Source organism: Callithrix jacchus, chromosome 6, assembly GCF_049354715.1.
Source record: "Callithrix jacchus isolate 240 chromosome 6, calJac240_pri, whole genome shotgun sequence".
In the NCBI taxonomy this organism is placed as follows: domain Eukaryota; kingdom Metazoa; phylum Chordata; class Mammalia; order Primates; family Cebidae; genus Callithrix; species Callithrix jacchus.
This window is the reverse complement of record NC_133507.1, coordinates 26,351,795-26,375,635: the sequence shown is the minus strand read 5'-3', so window position 1 is coordinate 26,375,635 and position 23,841 is coordinate 26,351,795. Positions and strand designations below refer to the sequence as shown.

Below are 23,841 nucleotides of genomic sequence, written 5' to 3'. Positions count from 1 at the left end.
GCACAATCTTGGCTCACTGCAACCTCTGCCTCCTGGGTTACATGATTCTCCTGCCTCAGCCTCCCAAGTAGCTGGGACTACAGGTGCATGCCACCATGCTGGCTAGTTTTTTTGTGTCTGTATTTTTAGTAGAGATGGAATTTTGCCATGTTGGCCAGGGTGGTCTTGAACTCCTGAGCTACAGTGATCCCCCCACTTTGGCCTCCCAAAGAGCTGCAATTACAAGTGTAAGCCACCACGCCCAGCCTCTTTACAAGCATTTTTAAAGGTGCTTAGTATTCCATGTATTATGTATACATCATTTACTTATTGATGCTCATGTGGCTAGATATTTGAGATAAAATATCCATTTCAAAGGTAGTTTTCGAATAAGGCTTGCTGGGATGAGCAGACCAACTGGCTGTAGTAAAACAGCCTTATGTTCAACGGACCCTAAACATTTAATGAAATCATGTTCTGTTTTTCACTTTCATAGTCTTACTGGATTGCATGCAGAAGTGCAAATAATGCTAGAGGGAGGTCTTGAAATTAGAATCAGGACATTACCTTGTCTGTCCATTGTAACTAAGAAATATCTTTTGAATGCTGTGTTTTATGAAGAAGTGAATTCAGAGAACTAGTCATTATGCTAAGTTCTGGAAATAAAGAATCTCAAGAATTCAACCAAATTAAAATACCTTCTATGTAGGTAGTCACGGCTTCCCTGGTTAGCCTGGTTAGAGAAGGAAATTTTGTCCAAGTTAATGTAGCACCATCTGCTGCTGAAAAGGCAAATGATCATCTAGGAGTCCCTCAGGATGAATTCTCCAGTTTTAAACACTGACTTGTATGAGAAATAAAAGGGCTTTGACATGTGGTTTCTTGCAGGACCCCCTTGTGTCAGAACTGGATACAATCTTTTTCAGAAAGACTGAGTGGACTTCTGGCTCCAGATGGCTACAGAGTACACTTGATTAACTCCTCCTCCTGTTAGAAATTTCTATCAAAATTCAAAAGGAATATCAAAATAGGGGGAAATGCATGTCAGAAACAGGAAACCATGGAAAGGGGCCAACACATTCTGGAACTCACGAGAACTTTCTGCACGACAAAGTGCAGGTGAGATTGGATTGAGGGAAGGGCTCATTAGCCTGCCATTGCCCACATAAGAGGGAAAAGCCAAGGTAATGAGGGGGAGATTTCAGCCAAGCCCTCAATACTTACCAGCTCACAGTGGCAGGGGCTGGAGCTGAGGGTAGTTTATTTGGCAAGCATAGATCCTTCCTCTGCTCTGTAAAATGCACTGGGTGGATTTTTTCTGCAAACCATTGGCACGTGAAATTAACCAGGCATTGCTAAGCCTGGCTTCTAAGAAAGGCAGTCAAGTCAGTTAGGATAGAGTTATAATAGAGTGTTGGTGTCTCTAACAAACTCTACCCTGTAACACTAAGTCCCAGAAAGCATTTAAACCATCTAGTTTCCAGGTTGAGTAACCAGTATGCAAAGATTCTATGCTCAGGCAATCATTCACATGTGACAACCACAGAAAGACATTCCTAGACATGCAAACATTCAGAGAGCTTTCCCGAAAGGAAATACACATGCACATGGACGCGCACGCACGCACACACACACACACACACACAAGAATTACGGTAGAGTAGTAAAACCAGTATAACTCAAGAATTAAGTCAAGATCATTGTGGCTAACAAGTTATAAAATAGAATAACAATCAATCAGAAAACAGCTTCCAAAGAGAAATAAATAATTAATACCATCATCCTCATTATCAGTCTCTATCCCTATATCCATCCCTAAAGTCCCAGGAGAAGGAAGAAAGTAAAAGTTGTCTCAACGTCTCATCTTAGATGAGGAGTCATGTTTTCTGCTGCATTACTGACCCTGGTATAGAAATGAGTCTAAGTATGTTATTTAATATACTGCTCACATACTCCATACTCTAAAATATTTTTTTCTAAATTATTAGTGTAAAAGGAGAGCAAAGAAAATCTGATTGGCTGGGCATGGTGGCTCACGCCTGTAATCCTTACACTTTGAGAGGTTGAGGTAGGAGGATCACTTGAGCCCAGGAGATCAAGACCAGCCTGGGTAACATGATGTGAAACACCATCTCTAAAAAAAAAAATGCAAAAATTAGCCAGGCATGCTGGCACACAACTGTAGTCTCAGTTGCTCAGGAAGCCAAGGTGGGAAGATCTCTGGAGCCCAGGAGGTCGAGGCTAAAGTGAGCCGAGATTACACCACTGCATTCCAGAGCAACAGAGCACAACCCTGTTCCATCCTCCCTTCCTCTGTGTGGTGTGTGTGTATACACACACACAGAATGTGCAAACACACACGAAGATTATGGTAGTGAGTAACAAAACCAATGTCACTCCAGAATTTAGTCTAGATCATTCTGGTGAATAAAGTTATACAGTAGAGTAACAATCAGAAAACAGTTTCAGAAAGATAAAGTCATTCATACTATCATCCTCACTATCAGGCTCTATCCCTCCACCCATCCCTAAATATCCAGGATGAGGAGAGATACCTAATAAATTAATACGTACATCTGATTGATATAGCAAGATAGAAAAAGGATAAGAGAACCATAAGCACATTTAACAATATTGATTTTTAAAAGCCCTAAATTAAATATTTGCATATAGTAATCAGCAATGTTGTAAAATTAATACCATTAATAATGTGTGGACAGTTCAATATTAAGAAATCCATTTATGTAACATTCATTCAACCAATATTTGTGTCTGTTATGCGCCTGATATGTCAGAACAATGTAACTTGCTCAATCCTTCTCTCGAAAACATACCTGCCAGGCTCCCTAGCCACATCACTCTCTAGTTCTTTTCTTCATAGCATTTATTATTCTCTGTAATTATCTTTCACCTTTATTTTGCTTGTTTATTGTCAGTCATCTTTCACTAAAATGCATTTTCTCCAAGATCAACACCTGGTGTGTCTTGGTCATAGCTGTACATGCAATGCCTAACAAAGCTCCTGATATGTCATAGCTGATGATTCATTCAATTTGTGTGGCATTAGTTTAATATTAATGTAATTTTTTCATTCAGTATTTGCAATTAATCAAATGAATGTATATCTACGAGTGAATGGAGGATGGTGATTCTAAATCCCCGCTCTTACGGTGCTTATCATTTAGTAGGAGAGGCACAATCTGAGCACTCCCATGGGCAGTGTCAAAATCCAACTGGGCTAAGCACGGTTTTCTATTCTAACTTGCTGAATAAAAAGACGGCAATTGTTTTGCAGGAATCTTCCACAGCATCCTCTCGAGAAAAGCCTGGAAAACTAGAAGCACAAAGTAGTAATTTCCTGTTTCCTAAAACCTGCCACCAAAGGGCACGCAGCAACTCAACCAGTAAGTGTCTCCCCAACACGTCTTCAGGAACAGGGCTTAGCTGCTCCTGGGTAGCAGGAATGTCGGGAGGAGGGTGGATCTCTTCTCATCCAGTTGTACTAAACTAGCGTTGGAGCGTGCTCACCTTCTTCACGGCGTGTGCATGCTCTGGCTAGCCAGGGGCCTCTGCATTGGCTGTTAGAGCTCTGTGTGGTCTAGCCAGCTCCCTTCATGGCTCCAGGTCCCATGCTGGAAAGACCTGGGTGTTGGGAAGAAGGGGCTTTACTCCTGCCCTCCTGCTTTGTCTTCTCACATGCTCCTTGGTCTTGGGAAGGCTTCTCTCTCTCAGCTGCAACTAAATGGAGGTTGAGGTTGAAAGATCTCAAGATTTTTATTTGCTGAAAATAGAAGAATACTAATACAAAGTCAAGAAAATGTGAAGCAGGCAAGGATGCAGAAAAACCTGAATAAATTAAAATCACACCAAATCACAGTATTAGAGATCATCGATGTTAACATATTCAGTTATTTCCCTTCTATGCCTATATAATAGTATAAAAACCTTCACACACACACATTTATTCATATGTAACTACTTCATGTCACCAGAAACTCTTTGGTAAACACCAGTTTTTAGTGGATCCATGGTATTTCATGGCATGAATTTATGAAATCTAGTTGACCAACTCCCTATTGTTAGATATTTATAAAATCTACTTAATCAAATCCCTGTGATTAGGTATTTCAGTCATTTTCAGACATTCAGTCATGTCTCATCACAAACTCAGACAAATTCATGAGATCTTTCAAAGAAAATGCAGAAGGCAGTGGCTGGTTAAGAGCTCAGGTTTGGGAGCTAAGGCACTTGAATTTGAGTCCTGCGTCCTGAACTAGTGACCTACGTGACCTTGGGAAAGTCCCTTAAAATCTCTAAGTCTCATATTATTCTGCTGTATGATGCACCATCCTTAGTGATTTCCTATTATGGAAAATAAAAATATTTTTAAAAGCTACTTGCTTTTTTATCATCAATTTTTACTTATTTTCTTCTAGCAAGATTTTCTAAAAATGGAATTTGGGGTCAAAAGACAGACATAGTTTAAGGCTTTTTATATATATTGCCGAATGTCAGTAGCTAATATTCTTTCAATAATGTATATGAATACCTATTTCTTCGATCATAGCCCACACTGGATTATGATTTTTAATAAATATTTGCTTTACCGCAATTTATAGCTTTATAGGTTTTTCTCCTTTCCCTTCCTCATTCATCCATTCTGTTTGTTTACTGTTTTGCTTTGCACCCAAGACCAACTATACAGTTCGTAGGGTTCAGTGTAAAATGAAAATGCAGGATTGCTATTCAAAAAATATTAATAATTTCAAAAAGGTGGAAGAAAATCTTTGAACCAAGTTGGGATTCTTTGATCACAGGGCCCCAGGTGACTGTGCAGGCCACGTGCCTTTGAAGCCAGGCCTGCTCACCCCCTGGAAGCTGACCCCCTTGGAGCTCCCTGGCTCTCTGGCTTCTGATTGAGTTCAATGAGAGGCATCAATGGAAGACCGGCAGGTGGAAGAGCACCGCCGGGCGTTTCCTCCCTGCTCCCCCTGCCTTGGTGCTGGAGTGCTGGCAGTGGCTGTGCCCCTCTGTGCCCCTCTGTGCCCCACTGGGCTCTGGTAACGCTGTTTTCCCACCTCACCCCTTTAAGCCTGAGTGGTAACAGCTTCTGGTACCTAAACAGGCCCTGTCATTTTTCTAACTCTGCCCGCTCTTCTGTGTATGGCCCCTTTACTCCGTCCTCAGAATCCCAGCTGAATGTGCCTTTTGTTTCTTGCCCAAACCCTGATTGATACACTGATAAAAATAGATTTAAAAAAGTACCTAAGCTGGGTGCCACAGCTTATGCCTGTAATCCTAGCCCTTTCAGAGGCCGAGGTAGGAGGATCACGTGCACCCAGGAGTTTGAGGTCAGCCTGGACAATATAGTGTGACCTTGTCTCTACAAAAAAAATTTAAAAAACAAACTCACCAGGCCTGATGGCTCATACCTGAGGTCCCAGCTACTCAGGAGGCTGAGATAAGAGGATCGCTTAAGCCCAGGAGGTTGAGGCTGCAGTGAGCCATGATTGTGCCACTGCATTCTGGTCTGGGCAACAGAGTGAGAGCCTGTCCCTGCCCCCGCCACCCCGGCAGCTAAAAGAGCACCTCTTCATACAGGTGAAGTTAAACATTCTTTCATTTCTTTATTTATTTTGTTTTTGGTGGGTTTGCCTATTCTTTATTGGAATAATCATTGTTTTATCATTAATTTATAAAAAGCCTCTTGGCTAAATTAATATTTGACATCATACTTGTTGAAAATACTTTCTCCAGTTTGCTTTTACTTTCATTTTTTAACATTAAGGTGTTTTAATCTTTAAATAATCAAGTTTACTGATCTTTCCTTCTGTAATGTGAAAGTTCCTTCCACATTCAGATAACTATTAGATCTGTGACTATATATTCTTCTAATTTGTAAATGATTTGTCTTTTTTTCTCAAATTTACTGTATCATCTGTAATTTAGTTTTGGTGTTTGGTTTGATGTAAGAATCTAGGTAGCTTTCTTTCTTTCTTAATGAATAGAGAATGATCCCGGCATCACTTATTTATATGAGTTCCTTTTATTTTGTCTTTTTTGTTTCTTTGTTAATCTCATGCAAATGATATGCAGTTAGGTCCTTGAAAGCAAATTTTGCAATCTTTTTAGGAAGAGAAGTTCAAATCGTTGCCATTAGTGTTACCGATCATATTTACTTTCTCTTAGCTCTTTCGATGCTTTCTATTGTGATGGTTCTTTGCCATTTGTTTGTTCTTGGCCTCTTGCTATAATGATTTTGAAAGGTTTATTCAATTTTTGTCTCCACTTCTGATGTCCTTTAAGTTTTAACTTATTACCCAATTAAGTTTAATCAATTAATTAGTACCTGACATAACATTTTCCAAATTGTCCCCCTCATGAACAGTGAGGAAGTTAGCAGGGTGTTATTCATCCCTTTTCCATGGATTTTTCCATTTTTCAATTCAACATAACTTTAAATTATAAACTCATTATTACATAATCTTGACAATATATAGCTCCCCTTTCAAAAACTTTTTTTGTTTGTTTTTTGCATTGGGTTGTAATAACCACATATTTTTTTTTTGAGATGGAGTCTGGCACTGTTGCCCAGTCTGGAGGCAGTGGCTCGAATTTGGCTCACCGCAACCTCTGCCAAGTAGCTGGGATTACAGGCGCCTGCCACCACACCCAGCTAATGTTTTTGTATTCTTAGTAAAGATGGGGTTTCACCATGTTGGCCAGGCTGGTCTGGAACTCCTGACCTTTTGATCAGCCTACTCCGGCCTCCCAAAGTGCTGGAATTACAGCAATAACCATCTTTTCGATTAACTCATTCAATACTCTACACTTAACTGGTTTAAACTCCCCCCAGTGGAGATGATAATTTTGATACATTTCCCAGTTGGCTGGAATGCATCCACAAGCCATTAGAAACAGTGGGTGGAAGTGGGCACTGAAACCTACCCCAGACCAGGTAGAGTTTCGGAGATCCCACTCTGTCCTGACTCTGGACCGCATCCCCGAAGATCTAAAAGCCTTTGGGAACTGGAGTGGCCACACAGGTGGAGCTGGGTGTGGCCTGAGCAGCTGCCCTGGACTCTCCTGTGGCTCTGAGGTCTGGCTGATCTGCTCTGTGAACCATTCCAAGATGGCAGACTGCTTGTTCATCCTCATTCCCTCTGAACCCAAACCACTGCCCACTTTCAAGTCACATCCCTGCACTGCTGTGGGATGAGGGAGCGTAAGAGACTGGGATCCTGGAGGCTGGGGTTATGCTTCAGACTCTTTCTTCACTGTTCTCTCTGGGCTTACATTTCCTCACTGATAGAGTAAGGAGTAACTCCAGCAGCGTTCCCGAACAACAAAGCGTGGGCCGCCTGCATCACCCGCACAGGCTGACAAACACACAGGTTTCCCCAGCCCCCATCCATGCAAATAGGATCAACGGGTTGGGTGGGACACTGAAATCTACCATTCTATGAAACACCCCTGATAAATATAACACACAGGAAGATTTAGCACTAGGGGGGGTCTCTGGTCTCTCCTCTCACCCCCCTTTCTTGATTCTGTGTCCTCTCTTTGCAGCATGTGTGGTTTTCTGAATCTTCTGGCTTACTCTCCCTCCTGGTCCATCTGGGAGCAATTGGTCCCTGTAACTCGGGGAAGGCCACCTACTCTCGCCGAGGCAGCTGCTGGGAGCAGCTGTCCTCACAGGGGCATGTTTCCCTAGCCACTGTCTGAGCCCCGATGGACCAAAACCTCTCCTTCTTCACCTTGTCTTTGTCCCTTTCCTCATCCCCCATTAGGGATCTCACACCCTCAGGGATGCCACTCCTCTTTCTTCTCAACCTACCCTGGCCAGTGGCATCTTCTCTTCAGCCTATAAGTAAGCTTAAGTCTTTCCCATCCTGAAAATAAAGCAAACCCAACCCTGCTTCATCCTTTGTTTCCTTTGAACTACCACCAATCTTACCTTTTCCTTTAGGAGAGTTTTTTCACAAAGCCTGTTCATTCACTGGAACCTCCTCGCTTGCCCCTCAGGACAGGAGGCAAACCCTGCCCCTCTCCTGGCCTCTAGAGTGGCCCCACCCCTCTCCTGGCCTCTAGAGTGACCCCACCCCTCTCCTGGCCTCTAGAGCGGCCCCGCCCCTATTCTGGCCTCTAGAGCAGCCCTGCCCAACACATTAGCCACATGTAGTCTTGAGTACTTGAAATGTGACTTATCCAGAGATGTGCAGAAAGCATCAAAGACACTGGATTCCAAGACTAAGTACAAGAAGAAAAGGAAGTAAAATATCTCACTAATAATTTTACATATTATTTATATCTTGAAAGAACAATAGTTTAGATATAACAGACCGAATAAACTATATTATTAAAATTAATCTCTCCTGTTTCTTTTCACTTTTTTTTTTTGAAATGGAGCCTTGCTCTGTAGCCCAGGCTGGAATGCAATGGCGCAATCTCAGCTTCCTGCAACCTCCGCCTCCCAGGTCCCGGTTCAAGCAATTCTTCTGCCTCAGCCTCCTGAATAGCTGGGATTACAGACAGGCGCCACCACCATGCCCAGCTAAGTTTTGTATTTTTAGTAGAGACAGAGTTTCACCATGTTGGCCAGGATGGTCCTGAACTCCTAATCTTGTGATCCACCTGCCTCGGCCTCCCAAGGTGCTGGGATTACAGGCGTGAACCTGGCCTCTTTTCACTTTTTAAAAGTGGATGCTAGAAAATTTTAAATGGCATTGGTGGCTGGCATTATATTTCAATTGAGAAGCACTGTTGTAGACAATGATGACTTCAATCAGGTCATCTGTGAAGGTTTTCCCAGCTGGATGTGGTAGAGTAGCGAGGTAGGGTAGAGTTCCTTGTTGGATGAAAGGAAGTTGAGGTTTCCACAAAGTAGAGAAAGCCTGTCGCTTTGCATTTTTGTAGATACCCAAAGAATCAAGAGTTGTCTCCATGTGTGCATATGCCTGTGTGTGAGTGCCTGTGTGAGCGACAGCCAGAAGGCTCTCCCCCGCCCCTGTTCCTGCTGGGTCTCCCCTGTTTGTGCCTGTCCTTGGAAACCTTTGTGTTTTCCTCCATCCTCTCCTTGGTTGGGATTGAAAACACAGGGACTGGGTCTCATGCAGCCTTTGGTTTCTGAGAGCTCAGCACACTGACTGACTTGCAGGAGCTCCTGTCAATTCTCGCTGAATTGAACAGAAGTGAAATGGAAGTGAGAGCCCTGCCTGCCCCCTGCGGTACAGATAGCACGCGTGGGGGCCATGAAAATGCTGCCTGTGTCTTCCACGGCCCCTCTCCCCACCACCACGTGGCACAGGGGCTGAGTGCTTTACCGTCACCCGGACCCTGGCCAATGAGGGGCTGGCAATTGGTGGGGCTGGTAGAGTTCTCAACTGAAGTTTGCATTTTGAGAGCACAAATGATGTCTTGCCGTTTTACCTCTTCCGGTTTAGGTGTTAATCCCTATTGCACGGGAGAAATTGATTTTCCAACGACCAAGAAATCTGCAGTGTCCACAGACAGGCAGCCTTATTCCCTCTGTAGTAACAGGAAGTCTCTCTCTCAGCAGTTGGCCTATTCAGCAGGAAAGGCTGCGGTAAGAATGAAGGAGGGAAACTCGGAGAAAAGGGGGTGGGGTGGGCCAACACTAGCAGTAGCTGAAGAGACCTTCCCAGTTTTTTGTCCACAGAACTACACTGGAAAGGGTCTCGCTCAGTAGGTACAAGTAGGTACAGCCACCTCTGGGCGGAAAACCGCTTGGAAATGGTCATCCATTGAGCTCCCAGGCACTTGCAACTGCTGCCACGTCTATGCTACCAGGAGCTAACATGTACAGAACACGGCCACGTGGGGACACCCTGAACTGTGGCTTTGCGTGGATCGCTTTATTTCATCCGCACATACTCCTAAAAGGGAGAAGAGGGAGCTAGAGTTGGACAAGTTAAAGGATTTATGCATGTTCACATTGTTAAGGAGAAACAGGGCTGGGACTTCAAGTCTGATTTTGACGACTCTGAAGCCTGTGCAAAAAGGCTTTTCACTCCTATAATACAGCGATTTGCTTTACCCACATTGCCTCTAATTCTTAAAACAAGCTGAGAAAGGAATATGTTGTTAGCCCTGTTTTACAGTAGGACACTGAGGCTTGGCAAGGTAAGTAGCTGAGTTTATGCATCTTAAAACCTATAGGACCAGAATGTAAACTGCCCTGGGTGCTCCTCAGTCCATGACCTTCCCACTACACGTGTCAGCTTGCAGGCAGAGAGCTAAGCAGACATAAAGCACAATGTACTCTGCACATGCCCCCACCCCCGCAGCATGCGGTGCTGTATGCTGCCACTTTTGATCCCACAGCGCCCTCTGTCTGTAGCATCTCACCCCTCCTTCTCTCATCTGTATCTCAGCCCTCCAAAGGAAACTGCCCCAGCCTTCAAACACCTTCCTAAGGTTCCCTTTCACCTGGGAATGCTCCTGATCCCTCCAAAGGCGTGGACTTGACATTTTCCCCAATGCCCATCAGGAGGCAACTGTGCTTCTCTCTCTGTGCTCACCCAGCCTGTCTTGTGTCATTTATGTTAGCATTTCATCTCACCAACTGACTCTCCCAAGGAGGGCTCCATGGTCAAGCACCGTTTCCCTGCATGGTACATAGTAGATGCTCAGTGAATTTCATTTCTCCCTTCCCTTCCTTTCCTTGCATCAATGTGCTTTTTATTTCCAAACTGGGAGGGTCATGTCCCAGTGTTAGAAGAAGGTGCCTTCCCTGGTGCCTCCCTGAGCTAAGAACCTTCCCAGTTCCTGGTTTCCTGCCCAACTGGGGTCATCTGCAGCCAGCGCTGGGTCCCTGAGGATTGGGCCAGTGGGTACTTCCTGGGGGAAGCTGCCTCCTGCGTTGGGATCCCGGCCCTTAGGAACAGGAAGCCTATCTGGCCAGCCCAGATGGGCTGAAGATCAGTCGGTAGTAGCTGCATGGGAGGCTATGTTGAAAAGGATAGAGTGGCTACATTCCACCAGGAAGGAGTGCTTCGGGAGATTAGCAGTGTTTAGGAGACGGGAGTGGGAGACACAGTTATTGCCTCTACTCACTTAACTCCTCAAAGTTTAGGAGGCAATTAGACACACTGTTAGAGACAGAACCAATAAGAGGTGTATAGACAGACAGACACATACACACACACACACACACACACACACACACACACACACAGAGAGAGAGAGATTTATGAAGGTAGGCAAGTTCCAAGATCTGAATGGTGAATTGGCAAGCTGGAGACCCAGGGCAGCCTATAATCAGAGTGCAGACATTATCTGAGTCTGAAGGCCTGAGAACCAGGAAAGCCAATAGTGTGGCTCCCTCCCAGAGGCCAGCAGGCTCAAGCCCAGGAAGAGCTGATTTTTCAGCTGGAGTATGAAGACGGGGAAAAGACTGATGTCCTAGTTCAAAGGAGTCAGGCAGGAAGGATGCTTTCTAACTCAGGGGAGGTCCGTCTTTATTCACCACTTCAACAGATTGGATGAGGCTCACCTGCCTCAGGGAGGGTGCTCTGCTTTGGCTACAGATTTAAATGCTCATCTCATTCAAAAGCACCCTCATAGACACACACAGAATAATGGTTGATAAATATATGGGCACCCCTGTGGTCCAGTCAAGTAGACACAGAAAATGAACCACCATGAATGTCCATGCATGACTTCCTGTTGACTTCATAGCAGCCCTCCAAAGGAGGAGAGGGAGTTACCACAGAAAGGGTGTTTCTGGAAGAGAAGGAGGGAGAGTGGGATCCACAGTGGATGGGAAGGCCAGGGAGTGGCTTAGAGCTACAGGACCTGGGTATTTCCCGGGTGACTTTGGGAACAGCAGCCCATCAGGTGTGCGCAGTTGCAAGCCAACAAGAGAGAGGGCAATCCAGAGAAGAGGAGTTCGCATCCAGGGAATGCTCGTAATAAAGAAAACATGCATTCCACGTTCGTTGCCTGCCAGACATGAGGCTGTGTGTTCTACGTAGCTTCATGTATTTGTTACCTAAACAGCTATACAGCCAAGGGAGTACAACAAAAAGACAGCCAGGTACTGTTAATATCCACCTTTACAGGTGCAGAGGCCAAGGCTGAGAAGTTAAGTGGCCTTCCCAAGGTTATCTAATTACTAGCAGCAGGATGGATATGAATGCGGCAGCTCGGAGCCCAGGTCTTGCTGCTTCCTCTGCTCAGGTGTCATGGGGACACCATCAGCCTGGGAGTCAGCAGCCCAGGTTCCTGGTTCCAGGCTCCAGGTTCAGCAGCCCAGGTACCAATTAATATATCAGCATCTCTGATATCAGAGAGCAGGGAGCAAGCAGCTGCCTCCACATTCACAGCCCGTACGTCTGCTTTGGTGGGCAATCAGGAAGCACAGCCTTCAGCCCCCAGACAGACTCTTTCCAAATTGTAAAATGCCAAAAGTAGCAAACAGTCTTAGAGTTTATAGTAACGACAAGAAACATGTCTAAGGCACTTCCTATATGTCAGGCAGCGTTCTAAGCACCCATATAGATTTATTCTTCAAAACAGCACTATTATATAGGCCCACCATGCTTTTACAGCTGAGGAAACTGAGGCAGAGACGGCTAAGCCACTAAGCCAAGGTCACTCACCAGCTGATAATGGGCAGAGCCCAGAAGAACTGGCAGTGGGGTTCCTGAGTCTAAGCTCTCACCACCAAGCTGTATTTTCCCTCTGCACGGCGCTTCCTGTGGCTTCACTCTTTGCAAATGAACTCTGCTTCTCATTCACAAATAGTTAATTGCCTGTCTGCCTACCCCAAAATTACATTCTGAGTTTTTTGTTTTTTGAGACAGAGTGTTGCTCTTTCACTCAGGCTGGGGTGCAGTGGTGCGATCTCGGCTTACCACAACCTCCGCCTCCCAGGTTCAAGTGATTCTCCTGCCTCAGCCTCTCAGGTAGCTGCGATTACATGCCTGCCACCACGCCCTGCTAGTTTTTGTATTTTTAGTAGAGATGGGGTTTCACCATGTTGTCCAGGCTGGTCTTGAACTCCTGACCTCATGATCTGCCCGCCTCAGCCTCCCAAAGTGCTGGGATTGCAGACGTGAGCCACTACACCTGGCCACGTTCTGAGTTTTTAAGACTTTGGGCTCCTACCCCCTTGCCCACCACCTCCTGCCTGGCACAAGGGGAGTTCTCAGTAAATGTGTCTTGGATGGACACAGTCTCAAGGCATACTGGGTCGCTGGCTTTCCAATTTCTACCTGAGATCTCAGTTATGAGGCCCTGTCAGTGAGGTCTGTGATGTTAACCTGGACCTACTTCCTTGACAAGCCTTAGTGAGCCTTTCGGCTGCTCATCTGCAGGGAGACGGGGCTCAAACAAAGCGGGTTCCTAGAACCAGGGAAGTCCCTCCCCACTAGAATCCTACCCACACCCCACTACCCACATTCTGGTCGTTATGCTGCGAGCAGTTAGGAGAAAGAGGACTTGGTTCCTATCCGTGACTGGGCTTTTCCCCTTCCCGGTGAGGCGCGTTCTGCTCCTGTGTGGCTAATCTCTGTCCACTCGGGTTCCTTGTTGCAGGGCACTTCAAGGCCGACACGGTCCCTGAGCACAGCTCAGCTGGTTCAGCCGTCCGGGGGCCTCCAGGCTTCCGTCATCTCCAACATCGTGCTGATGAAAGGCCAGGCTAAGGTGAGGAGGGATGGTGGCCAACAGAGTCCTGGGCGGCACCAGTCTCCGAGGAGCTGCTGTGTCCTGGGGAGGACGGGAACAGGACCGCCGGGGCGTCCTGGGGAGGGCGGGAATGGGACGGGACCGCCGGGGCGTCCTGGGGAGGGCGGGAACGGGACCGCTGGGGTGTCCTGGCACATCAGAAGAGACAAACACAAAAGCGGCTAGTCTTTTAAAAATCATAGCTGCCCGAGTTCAAGCAGCGCAGGTTCTTCTAATTAGACAAAGTGACCGTGTTCCTGTGAAGGACGCCATTCCCTGCCAGCTGCCTTCGCCCTTTCAAAGCTTGTTCTTGAATTCATTCCTAGCAGAATAGTTCTCAGGGCTTAATTTTACCTGATACGTAAATCCAAATTGTTTACAGAGATTTCTGGATCCTGAATTTACCTCCACCCTTCAGATGTCGGCATAATAAAGTAGGGACCCACATGTTAATTTATAAAAATCATGTTACCTATCGCATGTGGATAATTCAGTGGTTGATAGTGCTTTTTGCCTTCAGCTGGAGCCTGTGGAAGAGTCAGAACGAACTCCACCTCTCTCAAGATGATGAAGCATCACACTGATCTCTGCTTCACGATTGAGAGATCTCCAAAGGGGATACAAAAGTGTTGGTAGTGGTAGTGAGGTAGGGGGTGTACACGTTTGCACTGCTCCCAAAACACGTCACCTTGTGCGTGAGGTTGGCTGCAAAGTTCTCAGACAGCCCAAGCAACCCATTGTCTAAAATAATGAAAGGGTCATTTCTTTACACAATATAATTTTGCTGTGTGGTGTGAGGCGAGGCCCTAATTGCTACTTATGGTCTTTCCAAGGGGTGGGGCCCCACCACACACCTCAAGTCCTCTCTCCCTCCATCCTCCTGTCCCTTCTGTCTCCTGGAAGCTTAGCAGGGAATAAGAGAAGACAGACATGAGAGATACAGGGATGAATGCTTCTCTGCTCACAAGGGAGTAACTATACTTCCATGCTGACGTTCTCTGAACAACCACATTTTCTGATTAGTAAATCACAATGCTTTTTCCCCTTGAATTTAGGTAGAAGTCATTTTGTAAAATTGACTTTTAAATTGTTTGTGATGCTCAAAAGAAGATGAAATGGTGAAGGCCATCAAAAATGTTTTCAGTTATCTTGATGTGAACGAAATGAACATTCGGATTACTCGGAGGAGTAATCTTTCCAAGCCCAAGGGATGGCAGAATATGAATCATCTGATACAGAGCAGAGATGATAGATTCAGAAATAAAGCAGGCTTCCCACTATCTGGCAATACAAACTACATCCCACGATCTCGTCACTAACAGGATGACAGGTAGCAGTGAAGCAGCAGGAGGAGTTGGAGCCGGAAGGGTCAGCAGGTGCTTGAGGCAGAGTCAAAAGCAAATCACACGATAAAACCAGCCACCAACACTGGGCCTTGTGCTATGGCCTTTGCAAGCGTGACTCCCTTTAATCCCCAAAACAACCCTCTTACTATCTCCATTTTATCGGTATGGAGCCAGGTGCACTGGCTCATGCCTGTAATCCCAGCACTTTTGAGTCCTGGAGTCAGAGACCAGTCTGGGCAACTTAGTAAGACCCTGTCTCTACCAAAATAAAATAAACTAAAAATTAACCTGGTGTGGTGGCACATGCCTGTAGTCCCAGCTGCCCAGGAGGCTGAGATGAGAGGTTTGCTTGAGCCCAAGAATTCGAGGCCACAGTGAAATGCGATAGAGCCACTGCACTCCAGCCTGGGCAGCAGAGAGAGATGTTGTTTCTAATAAATGTCCATGTGTGTATGTGTGTATACAGATATGAAGATGGACAGGGGACCTGGGAGATTGCAGGACTTGTCCAAGCTCACTTGGTTAGTGAGCAGCTGAACTAAAGCAATGACCCGAGGCGGCCTGACCCCTGGGCCTTGTTCTTAACCATGATGCCATCCTGCATCCCCAGGGTGGGTGAGACTTTGAGTTTAGGGCAGTTGTCTCAGCCAGGACAAGGCTAGGGGCCCATGGAGGAGCCCTGGAGGGCCTCCTACCTCACCTTTTCTTAAGCCTGTCTTACTGCTGGACACCATTTATCCTGCCCATCCTGGAACACACACCACCTTCACCAGAGGCTTAGAACAGCTGCCCATCCCCACGGCTCTCCCACTGACTCCCAACAGCGCCAGGAAGACAGCAGACAGCCTGCTGTCTCTGTAGCATTGAATGATGTTTCCATCTGCCAGGCCATTCCACTAACTCACTGGCAGGTCTGCAGGGTGCTGTGCCCACCCTCCCTTCTCTTCCCGCCTAGACCTCACTCAGCCTTTCCCTGGACTTCCTGCCCATCTCTCTGCTGCCTCCTGGCTGCTCCCCAGCTGAGACTACCTGAGCTAATGAGTTTCTCCTCCCAGAGCCACCTGCGCAATTCCGGGATCTGTTTATTGGCTCCTGGGAATCACCTGGAACAATGGCAGATAGAGCAGGTGCAGGAGGGAGGGCACGTGATTGGAGGAGGGATTATCCTTGAGAAGAGGAGTGGGGGGCCTTTGGTGGGAGAGGCGCTACCATCGTAAAGCTGCTATTATTACTGCTGTTGATATTTGTATGATTGCTGCTAGCTATTTTATTTTCAAACACAGCCCTGTGAGTTAGGTAATAACATTATTTTACAAGGAAGGAAACTGAGGCACGAAAGCAGAAAATGATTGGCCCAGGATTGCCAACTGGAGGGACACAGCCAGGGTGCTGGTCTCCATCCAGCCTCCCGCGAAAGCTCCAGACACTACCCGGCCCAGGCTAGCCTTCACACCACTGCTGTTGCTATTGCTATTTTTGTTGTTGTTAAGCCATGACACCTCTGAGACCAAAGGCACCTTCTCTCCTTCCCAGTCCCTTTGTTCAGGGCTGAGGCAGGTCCTTGGAAGGCATCAGCCCCATGGGAAGTGTGGAATATTACTCCTAAATCAGACCTTCTCTTCTTTCCCCAGGGCCTGGGCTTCAGTATCGTCGGGGGAAAAGACAGCATTTACGGCCCCATTGGGATTTACGTCAAAACCATTTTTGCAGGGGGAGCAGCCGCCGCCGATGGAAGGCTACAGGAAGGTAGGCTTCCCAGCGCTTTTCAGGCCACAGTGGAGGAATCAGAAGCAGAATCCAGAATTGCCAGGACATAGAAGATGGTGGGAATGCAAAGTGTGTCTTGAGCCTTCAGGATGTAGCCGACATGGATTCTGGTGTCTGCAGGCAGTGAGGACTCAGCTCCCCAGAGTGGGGCTTCATTATGACTGGCACGTTGGTCGTGCAGGTTTGCACATTTAGCTCCTGGCATCATTACCTTTTAGCTGATCCTAGGGCCAGCCTGGGTGGGGCCCAAGTCTGAGCGATCTGTTTCTGATCCTCCCCTCTTCTCACCCATTCTCTCTGCTGTCTTTTCCTTTCTGGCCAAAATCCTTTCTCAGCTGGGATCCGTTAACACCTGCCTCCTTTATTCTCCCTGTCCTTCCTAACTCACAATCATAGGGGAGCTGGGTTCAATGCTTCCAACCCTTGTAACAGATGAGTCTGATGAACATTCGTTTGCTAGGAGCCTACTGAATTCTAGGCTCTAGGTATACAGAGAGAAACAGTCAGGCATAATTCCTGCTTTGAAGAGCTCATGGTCTGCCAGCCAGGGATCATCTCTTCCACTCCACACCCACCCTTCTCCTGTCGACCAACCCGCTCTCAACTCTTTCATATCCTACAGGACAGACGGCTCAGCCATCCTGGGAGCGAGGGGTGGGGAGAACAGAGCTGCCTGTCTTCTTGTCCTGGAAAGTCAGGGTTCCCCCACCCCCAACTTCACCCTAAAGTCATGCATGGATTATTGGGTAACAGGTTTGGCCCAAAGAGATTGCCAGGTTTCAACTCAGGAGGCAAAGTTCAGGGGCTGAAAGTCACAGGGCAGAGAGCAGCCACCGTGGGCCAAGGACTGGGTCACCCACCAGAGGTCTGAAGAGAAGTGACTTTGTAGCATTCTCACTCTTCTCTGTCAGCTCGCTCTCTGTAGGCTGTGCTGGGTATCATCTAGCTGGCTTAGGGTGGGGCGGGGCGGCACACTAGAGTCTGTGGGCCACAGCTGTTTTCAATATCTCATGAACAAAGAAAGGTTTTTGCATTTCTAGATGGTTGGAAATTTAAAAGTGTTTTTTGATTCTTTGATGACATGTGAAAATGAAATGAGATCCAGATTTTGGTGTCCATAAGGTAGCTTCCTTGGGACTTGGACGTGCTCATCCACACACCAGTCATCCAGCACCGTGTGGAGTAGATGCAGCTCACAAAGACTCAAACCTTCACTAGCTGTGTCTTTACAGAAAAAGTTTACCAACTTTAGCATTATACAGAATTATGCATGTGGATTTTAGGGTGTGGGCCATGGCAAGCCTCCAAAGTTTATACTACGGGAGGGACCTTCTGCAACCGGGGCTTTTGGAGTCTTCGGACAGTAGAGGGATGAAGTGGGCTGGAGAGACCAGAAACAGAAAGGCCATTTAAGAGGCCATTGTGAGCCCCAGGCTCCAGCTCCAGGGATTGCCTGGAGGCGGTAACCCTGGGAGGAGGAGGGAGCAGATGAGAGAAGTGACAAAGCCTGACCAGAGATTGCCAAGGGTTGTGGAGGATTGGACCAGAGAGAACTAGAAAGTTTCTGGTCTTAGTAAACTAGAGAAGGGCATTGCCTTACATAGAGGAAGAGGCACTGCAGGAGGAGAAAAAGGAAGGCAAAGCAGGTTTTGAGCAGCAGAAGGGAGCGCGATGTCCACCGACGACCACGAGGTGGCGCTGTCCAGCAGGAGAATGACAATTTGGGCATCCGTTCAGGGAGATAGAAGCAAACGCAGACATTTGGGGAGCATGGGTATCAGGAAAACAGCTGAAATTACAGAGCAGATGAAAGAGACAGGGGGAGAGGAGAGGAGGGTGCCCAGACATGGTGTGAGGGTCAGGGAGGCAAGAAGGAGAGAGGTGAAGCAAAGAGGTGGGCAAAGACCATAGCCAAGGCTTGTGTGCCTGGCTAAGAACCCCGGGTTTCACCCTCAAAGAGAGGGGGTGCCAGAGAAGGCCCACGTTGCTGCCCTGCCTGCCTGGCAAGGGGAGAGCACCAAATGGGAAAATGTTCTTCCAGAGCTTCGCAAATCATACGAAAAGCTGGGCAGGTAGGGAGACTAGAATTAAAGGTAATGATAATGCCCTTTGATTGGGCAACACTCTTCTGAGCTACACTTTCTCTCTCACAACAGGTGATGAAATTCTGGAGCTCAATGGCGAATCAATGGCTGGACTAACACACCAGGATGCTTTGCAGAAGTTCAAGGTGACCCACCCACCCTTCCTTCCTTCATTCCTTCCTTCTCTCTCTCTCTTTTTCTCTTTCTTTCTTTTTCTCTTTTTGAGACAGAGTCTCACTCTGTCACCAGGCTGGAGTGCAGTGGCACAATCTTGGTTCGCTGAAACCTCCGACTCCCTGATTCAAGATTTTCTCCTGTCTCAGTCTCCCAATAGCTGGGATCACAGGCACCTGCCACCATGCCCAGCTAATTTTTGTATTTTTAGTAGAGACGGGGTTTCACCATGTTGGCCAGGATGGTCTTGATCTCTTGACCTTGTGATCCGCCTGCCTTGGCCTTCCAAAATGCTGGCATTACAGGCGTGAGCCACCATGCCTGGCCCAAGGTGACCATTTCTTGTCAACACATGACCAAACTTGGGGGCCTTCAGGCAAAGAAACCAAGCTCTCAGCATCTAAATCTACAAACTCAAACTGTGGGATCCTTCACGTGAGGCAGCTCACTGATGCTGATCTTGGCACAGGGTTAAAAGAAAACCTGACTCAGAAAGTAATAGTGAGAGCAGGATTCTTGTGGGGGATTTTAAAACTCTTTAAGATTTATAAAACTCTTTTAAAACACTCCATGTTATTATCCTGGTATATTTACAAATCTGTTTTAAGTTTTTAAGATAATTGCTAAAAGATATTTTTGAGTCTCCATCTAGTTAGTTCAATTCACTATCTATCCATCCGTCTATTCATCTATTTATCTACCTACCTACCTCTATTCATCCATCTATTCATCTATCCATCCATCTATTCATGCTTCCATCTATCTATTCATCCGACATATATAGATACATATAGTAGTTATGTGTGTATTTATACAAATCAATGTAATTTGTAACATATGAATATATGCACACAATTATATATCTCACACAAACACACACACGAACTGTGTTTCCTTAAACAGTATTTCTTCATCTCACCCTGGATTGCTTCTGGATGTTGCAGCCCTCTCTCTTTCTTTTCAGCAAGCCAAAAAGGGACTCCTCACCCTCACCGTGAGAACCCGCCTGATGGCGCCCCCTTCCCCGTGCAGCAACCTGTCTCCCCCGCTGTGCCGCTCCCTGAGCTCCAGCACTTGTATCACCAAGGACAGCAGCTCCTTCGCCTTGGAAAGCCCCTCGGCCCCCATCAGCACTGCCAAGCCCAATTACAGAATCATGGTGGAGGTTTCTCTGCAGAAAGGTAAGAGTGCTGCGGCCTTGCCTTGCCTGGGTCTCCAGCGTGGGCTGAGCCCCCCAGGCTTTACTCACTTGGCGTCAGTCCAGAGGCAGGGCAGGGTGTTGTTGTCTTCTAGTAGATGCTATGGCCATTGCTTGGAGCCAGGTCTAGTCTTCTGTTTATAAAAGCTCAAGACATACCATTCAAACTTAGTCAGTGTGTTCTGGGTCTGGTTAAAATAAAGCAAAACAAAGCAAACAAAAAATCACACACGGCCGGGCGCAGTGGCTCATGTCTATAATCCCAGCACTTTGGGAGGCCGAGGTGGGTGGATCACCTGAGGTCAAGAGATCGAGACCATCCTGGTCAACATGGTGAAAACCGGTCTCTACTAAAAATACAAAAATTAGCTGGGCATGGTGGCACATGCCTGTAGTCCCAGCTACTCAGGAGGTTGAGGCAGGAGAATTGCCTGAACCCAGGAGGCGGAGGTTGTGGTGAGCCAAGATCGCCCCATTGCACTCCAGCCTGGATAACAAGAGCGAAACTCCGTCTCAAAAAAAAAAAAAAAAAATCACACACAGAAACACTCAGCAAGAAAGAAACAATGGGCCAGGAGTGGTAACTCTGCAGCAATATGCCAAGACGCCCGGGGCAGGCTGCCTCCCCTTCCCTGGGTCTCTGTTTCCTTACCTGTGCCAGAGAATTCAGGTCCTTTCTACCTCTGACATTCAGGGACAGACAGCCATTCCCTTTGCCACCCCAGGTGCGCTGTTAACTCCATTTCTGCCTGAATGCAACTGAGCTGAGACCTTTGGATAAAGAGGAGGCAGCAAGGTACAGAGCTGGGCTCCAGCGCAGGGGCCAGCATGTATTCTAGGGGCAGAAAGAAGGCCAGCATGGCTGGAGCTAGGTGGGCAGAGTGAAAGCTGGCATCACAGCACTTGGCAGAGGCAGAGAGATGCTGTGAGGCTTTGCAGCTCTATTCTCTTCTAACTGCAGTAGGAAATCCTTTAAAGATTGCTAAGCAGGGGAGTGACACATCCACTTATGCTTCAAAAAATATCTCGGTTCTCCATGGAGAATGGCCCATAGTATGAGGCTTGGAAACCACATGCATTGGGTCAGAGGTTGGGAGAAGTGGATTCGGAGAGAGGAGAGTGGGCTTGAGGTCTGGTGTAGATGTGGAAGGGAAGCCTGCATAGTGAATTCCTTGCATACAGCTTTGCCTGATGCATGCCTTGGCACCCCTGCTGGACCGGAAGCTCCCTGCGGCTTCAGATGCCTCTGTGTGCCTGCAAGCCTGGCACAATGCTTGGCATAAGGACTAGGGGCAGACAAATGTGTGCTGGCATGGTGCCAATAGCTGTGTCCAGGGCTTCTGCACTCCGTTTACTAAGCAGGCATGAAGTGGGAAAGGCGTAGCCTCAGAGTGGTGTTTCCTCTGATCAGTGGCATCGGAAATGCCTTAGGGAGGATTTTTGTCTGCTCATTTTATCTGATGCAGCTTTTTAAACTCTACCCCCAGAGATTTTGCTTCAACAGGGTGAGGTGAGGCGGAGAAATCCACATTCTAAACAAGTATCTTATGCAATTTTTGACTTCCATTAGACTGGAAAGCTCATGCTGTAGTCAGGAAACCTGGGTGTGGGAAGGGCTCTTTTACCAAATTCTTCATCCATAAAATGGGATTGCCAACAATTGCCATGGCATTCTTCATGGGACTGCTGGGAAGACCAGCATGAGAAGGTGAAAACATTCGCCAAAGTGCTCTGTAAATGATATGTGTCAAAAGGAAACCGTAAAGGGCTTTCCCTACTCTGTGGTCACTCCATCTGGTCCTCCTTTTCCAGACGTTTCCATGCTGGTGAGCCACAGGCCCTCCTCTCCCACATGCTGGGGGTCCCGTCCAGCACCACCGTCCTAACACCAGCTACATGCAGCTACATTCAAACTTTCAGCTTCCGCCCTGCTTTCTCTCCTGGGTTCCGGCTTCATCTGTGCAAACATCTGCTCTACACGTCCCTGGGACAGTCCCGGACATCCTGACAGCACCCTCTTCCCTGTGCAGTTGTCTGAAGTCACCACCCCTCACTTTCCAGCACACTGCACATGTCATGTGGGCAAAGCTGAACCACAGGTCTTACCTTCGCAGCCTCAGTCTTCCATAGCCTTCCCTGCTTTGGCAGATTGCGTCACCATCGCTCAGTTACTCAAGACAAACAAATCTCCAAGTTTGATTTTATTTGTTAAGTTTCTGTACTTCATCCATCAGCCAGTCTGTCTTCAAAATCGATTCCACTGGCATCCATTTCTCTCCGTGTTCACGAGAGGTGAAGTCCAGGCCTCCACCGTTCTCTCAGCAGCAGCCTCTTAGCTGGCCTCCTTGCTTCCGTTCTCCAGGACCCATAGTTACTTCCCTTCACGGTAGCCAGACATGTTTATAAAAACAGGAATGAGATTGTGTCACTTACTTGTTCACAGCTCTCCTGTGCCGTCCCTTCTCAGCAGAGAATAAACCTGTTCACTGACGGGCCCCTGTCAACAAAGCCCGGCAGACTCTGAGCTCGGTCCCGGTCTCTCACCATCACCTGCTGCTCTCCTGTGCAGGCCGTGTCCCCACCACACTGGCCTTTCTGGTCCTGCGACATGGCGTGCTTGCTTTTGCCCTTGGGCCTTTGCGTGGGCTGTTTCTGCTTCCGAGATGCTCTGTCCCATCTCTTCACCCTTAACTCTTGTCCCTTGTATTTTCGCCTAAACAGTGTCTCCTCTGAGGCCTGAAGTAGCCATCCCTCACTTTACAGCACGTTCTGCATACATTCACCATATAAGACTTACCAGTCTTAGACACTGTCCTTTCTTCTCATCTAGCACCCTCCTTTCCTTCTTCCCTCCTTCCTTCCTAGTCTTTCCCGCTATTCCTTGCCTGCCTCCGTCACTGTTCTGAGCCTAGGGTGGTGCCTGCATACAGTGACTGCTCTGTGAATACGGGTGGGATGAAAGCCCCCGTAGTCACCAGGGGGCCGTGTCTGTGCACCCAGTGGGCGGGTGGGCCCCTGAGAAAGCTCAGCCCTGGTCTCTCTGCCCTGCCCCGTTCTGCCTTCCAGAGGCTGGAGTGGGCCTGGGCATCGGCCTGTGCAGCGTGCCCTACTTCCAGTGCATCTCCGGCATCTTCGTCCACACGCTCTCACCAGGATCCGTGGCGCATCTGGATGGACGCCTCCGGTATGTCCTCACTTCTGTGCTGAATAGACCCCTGATTTATGACCAGGGAAGAAAGACCTTAGAATGTTGGGACATGGAGATGAGCCATAAAGAGTGGTCTTGTGGTGGGGTCCGCAGCTCTGCCCCTAGGACACCCCTTGTTGTGAGCACTGGCTGGGGAGGGGCAGGCCTCCTTCCTGCCCCATAAGACTCTTGGGAGATGCATTTTTCAGTTTGGCTTAGAGGGAGTGAGGCTTTGCACCCCAGCCCCGGCCCAGGCCACTAGGAGGGTAGATGCTGGCTGAGCCCCTGGGGCCAGCAGGAGCAGGGTGGGCAGGGTCTTTGTTCTCGGCTCCCACAGCAGAGCCAGGTGTGGGGAGTCTGCCAGGACCAGATGGAGGTGGGTGGCTTGAACACCACTTCCCGCTGTGGCCAGCA

General features: G+C 47.6%; 1 protein-coding gene across 3 annotated transcripts in view; it reads left to right on the top strand.

Annotated features, from left to right (window-relative positions):
• The window catches only part of IL16 (interleukin 16), a 115,338-nt gene that overhangs the window by 65,467 nt on the left and 26,030 nt on the right, over nt 1-23,841 (top strand). For 2 of the 3 annotated variants that reach the window (XM_035303972.3, XM_035303973.3), the window contains exons 3-9: nt 3,275-3,383; nt 9,423-9,565; nt 13,540-13,650; nt 16,649-16,763; nt 18,941-19,014; nt 20,007-20,223; nt 23,307-23,424. In XM_035303972.3, coding sequence (XP_035159863.3) covers nt 3,275-3,383; nt 9,423-9,565; nt 13,540-13,650; nt 16,649-16,763; nt 18,941-19,014; nt 20,007-20,223; nt 23,307-23,424 — 887 coding nt within the window. Of the gene's footprint in view, nt 1-867; nt 1,099-3,274; nt 3,384-9,422; nt 9,566-13,539; nt 13,651-16,648; nt 16,764-18,940; nt 19,015-20,006; nt 20,224-23,306; nt 23,425-23,841 lie in introns of those variants that run through there. The other variant, XM_054257290.2, reaches the window with a different exon arrangement.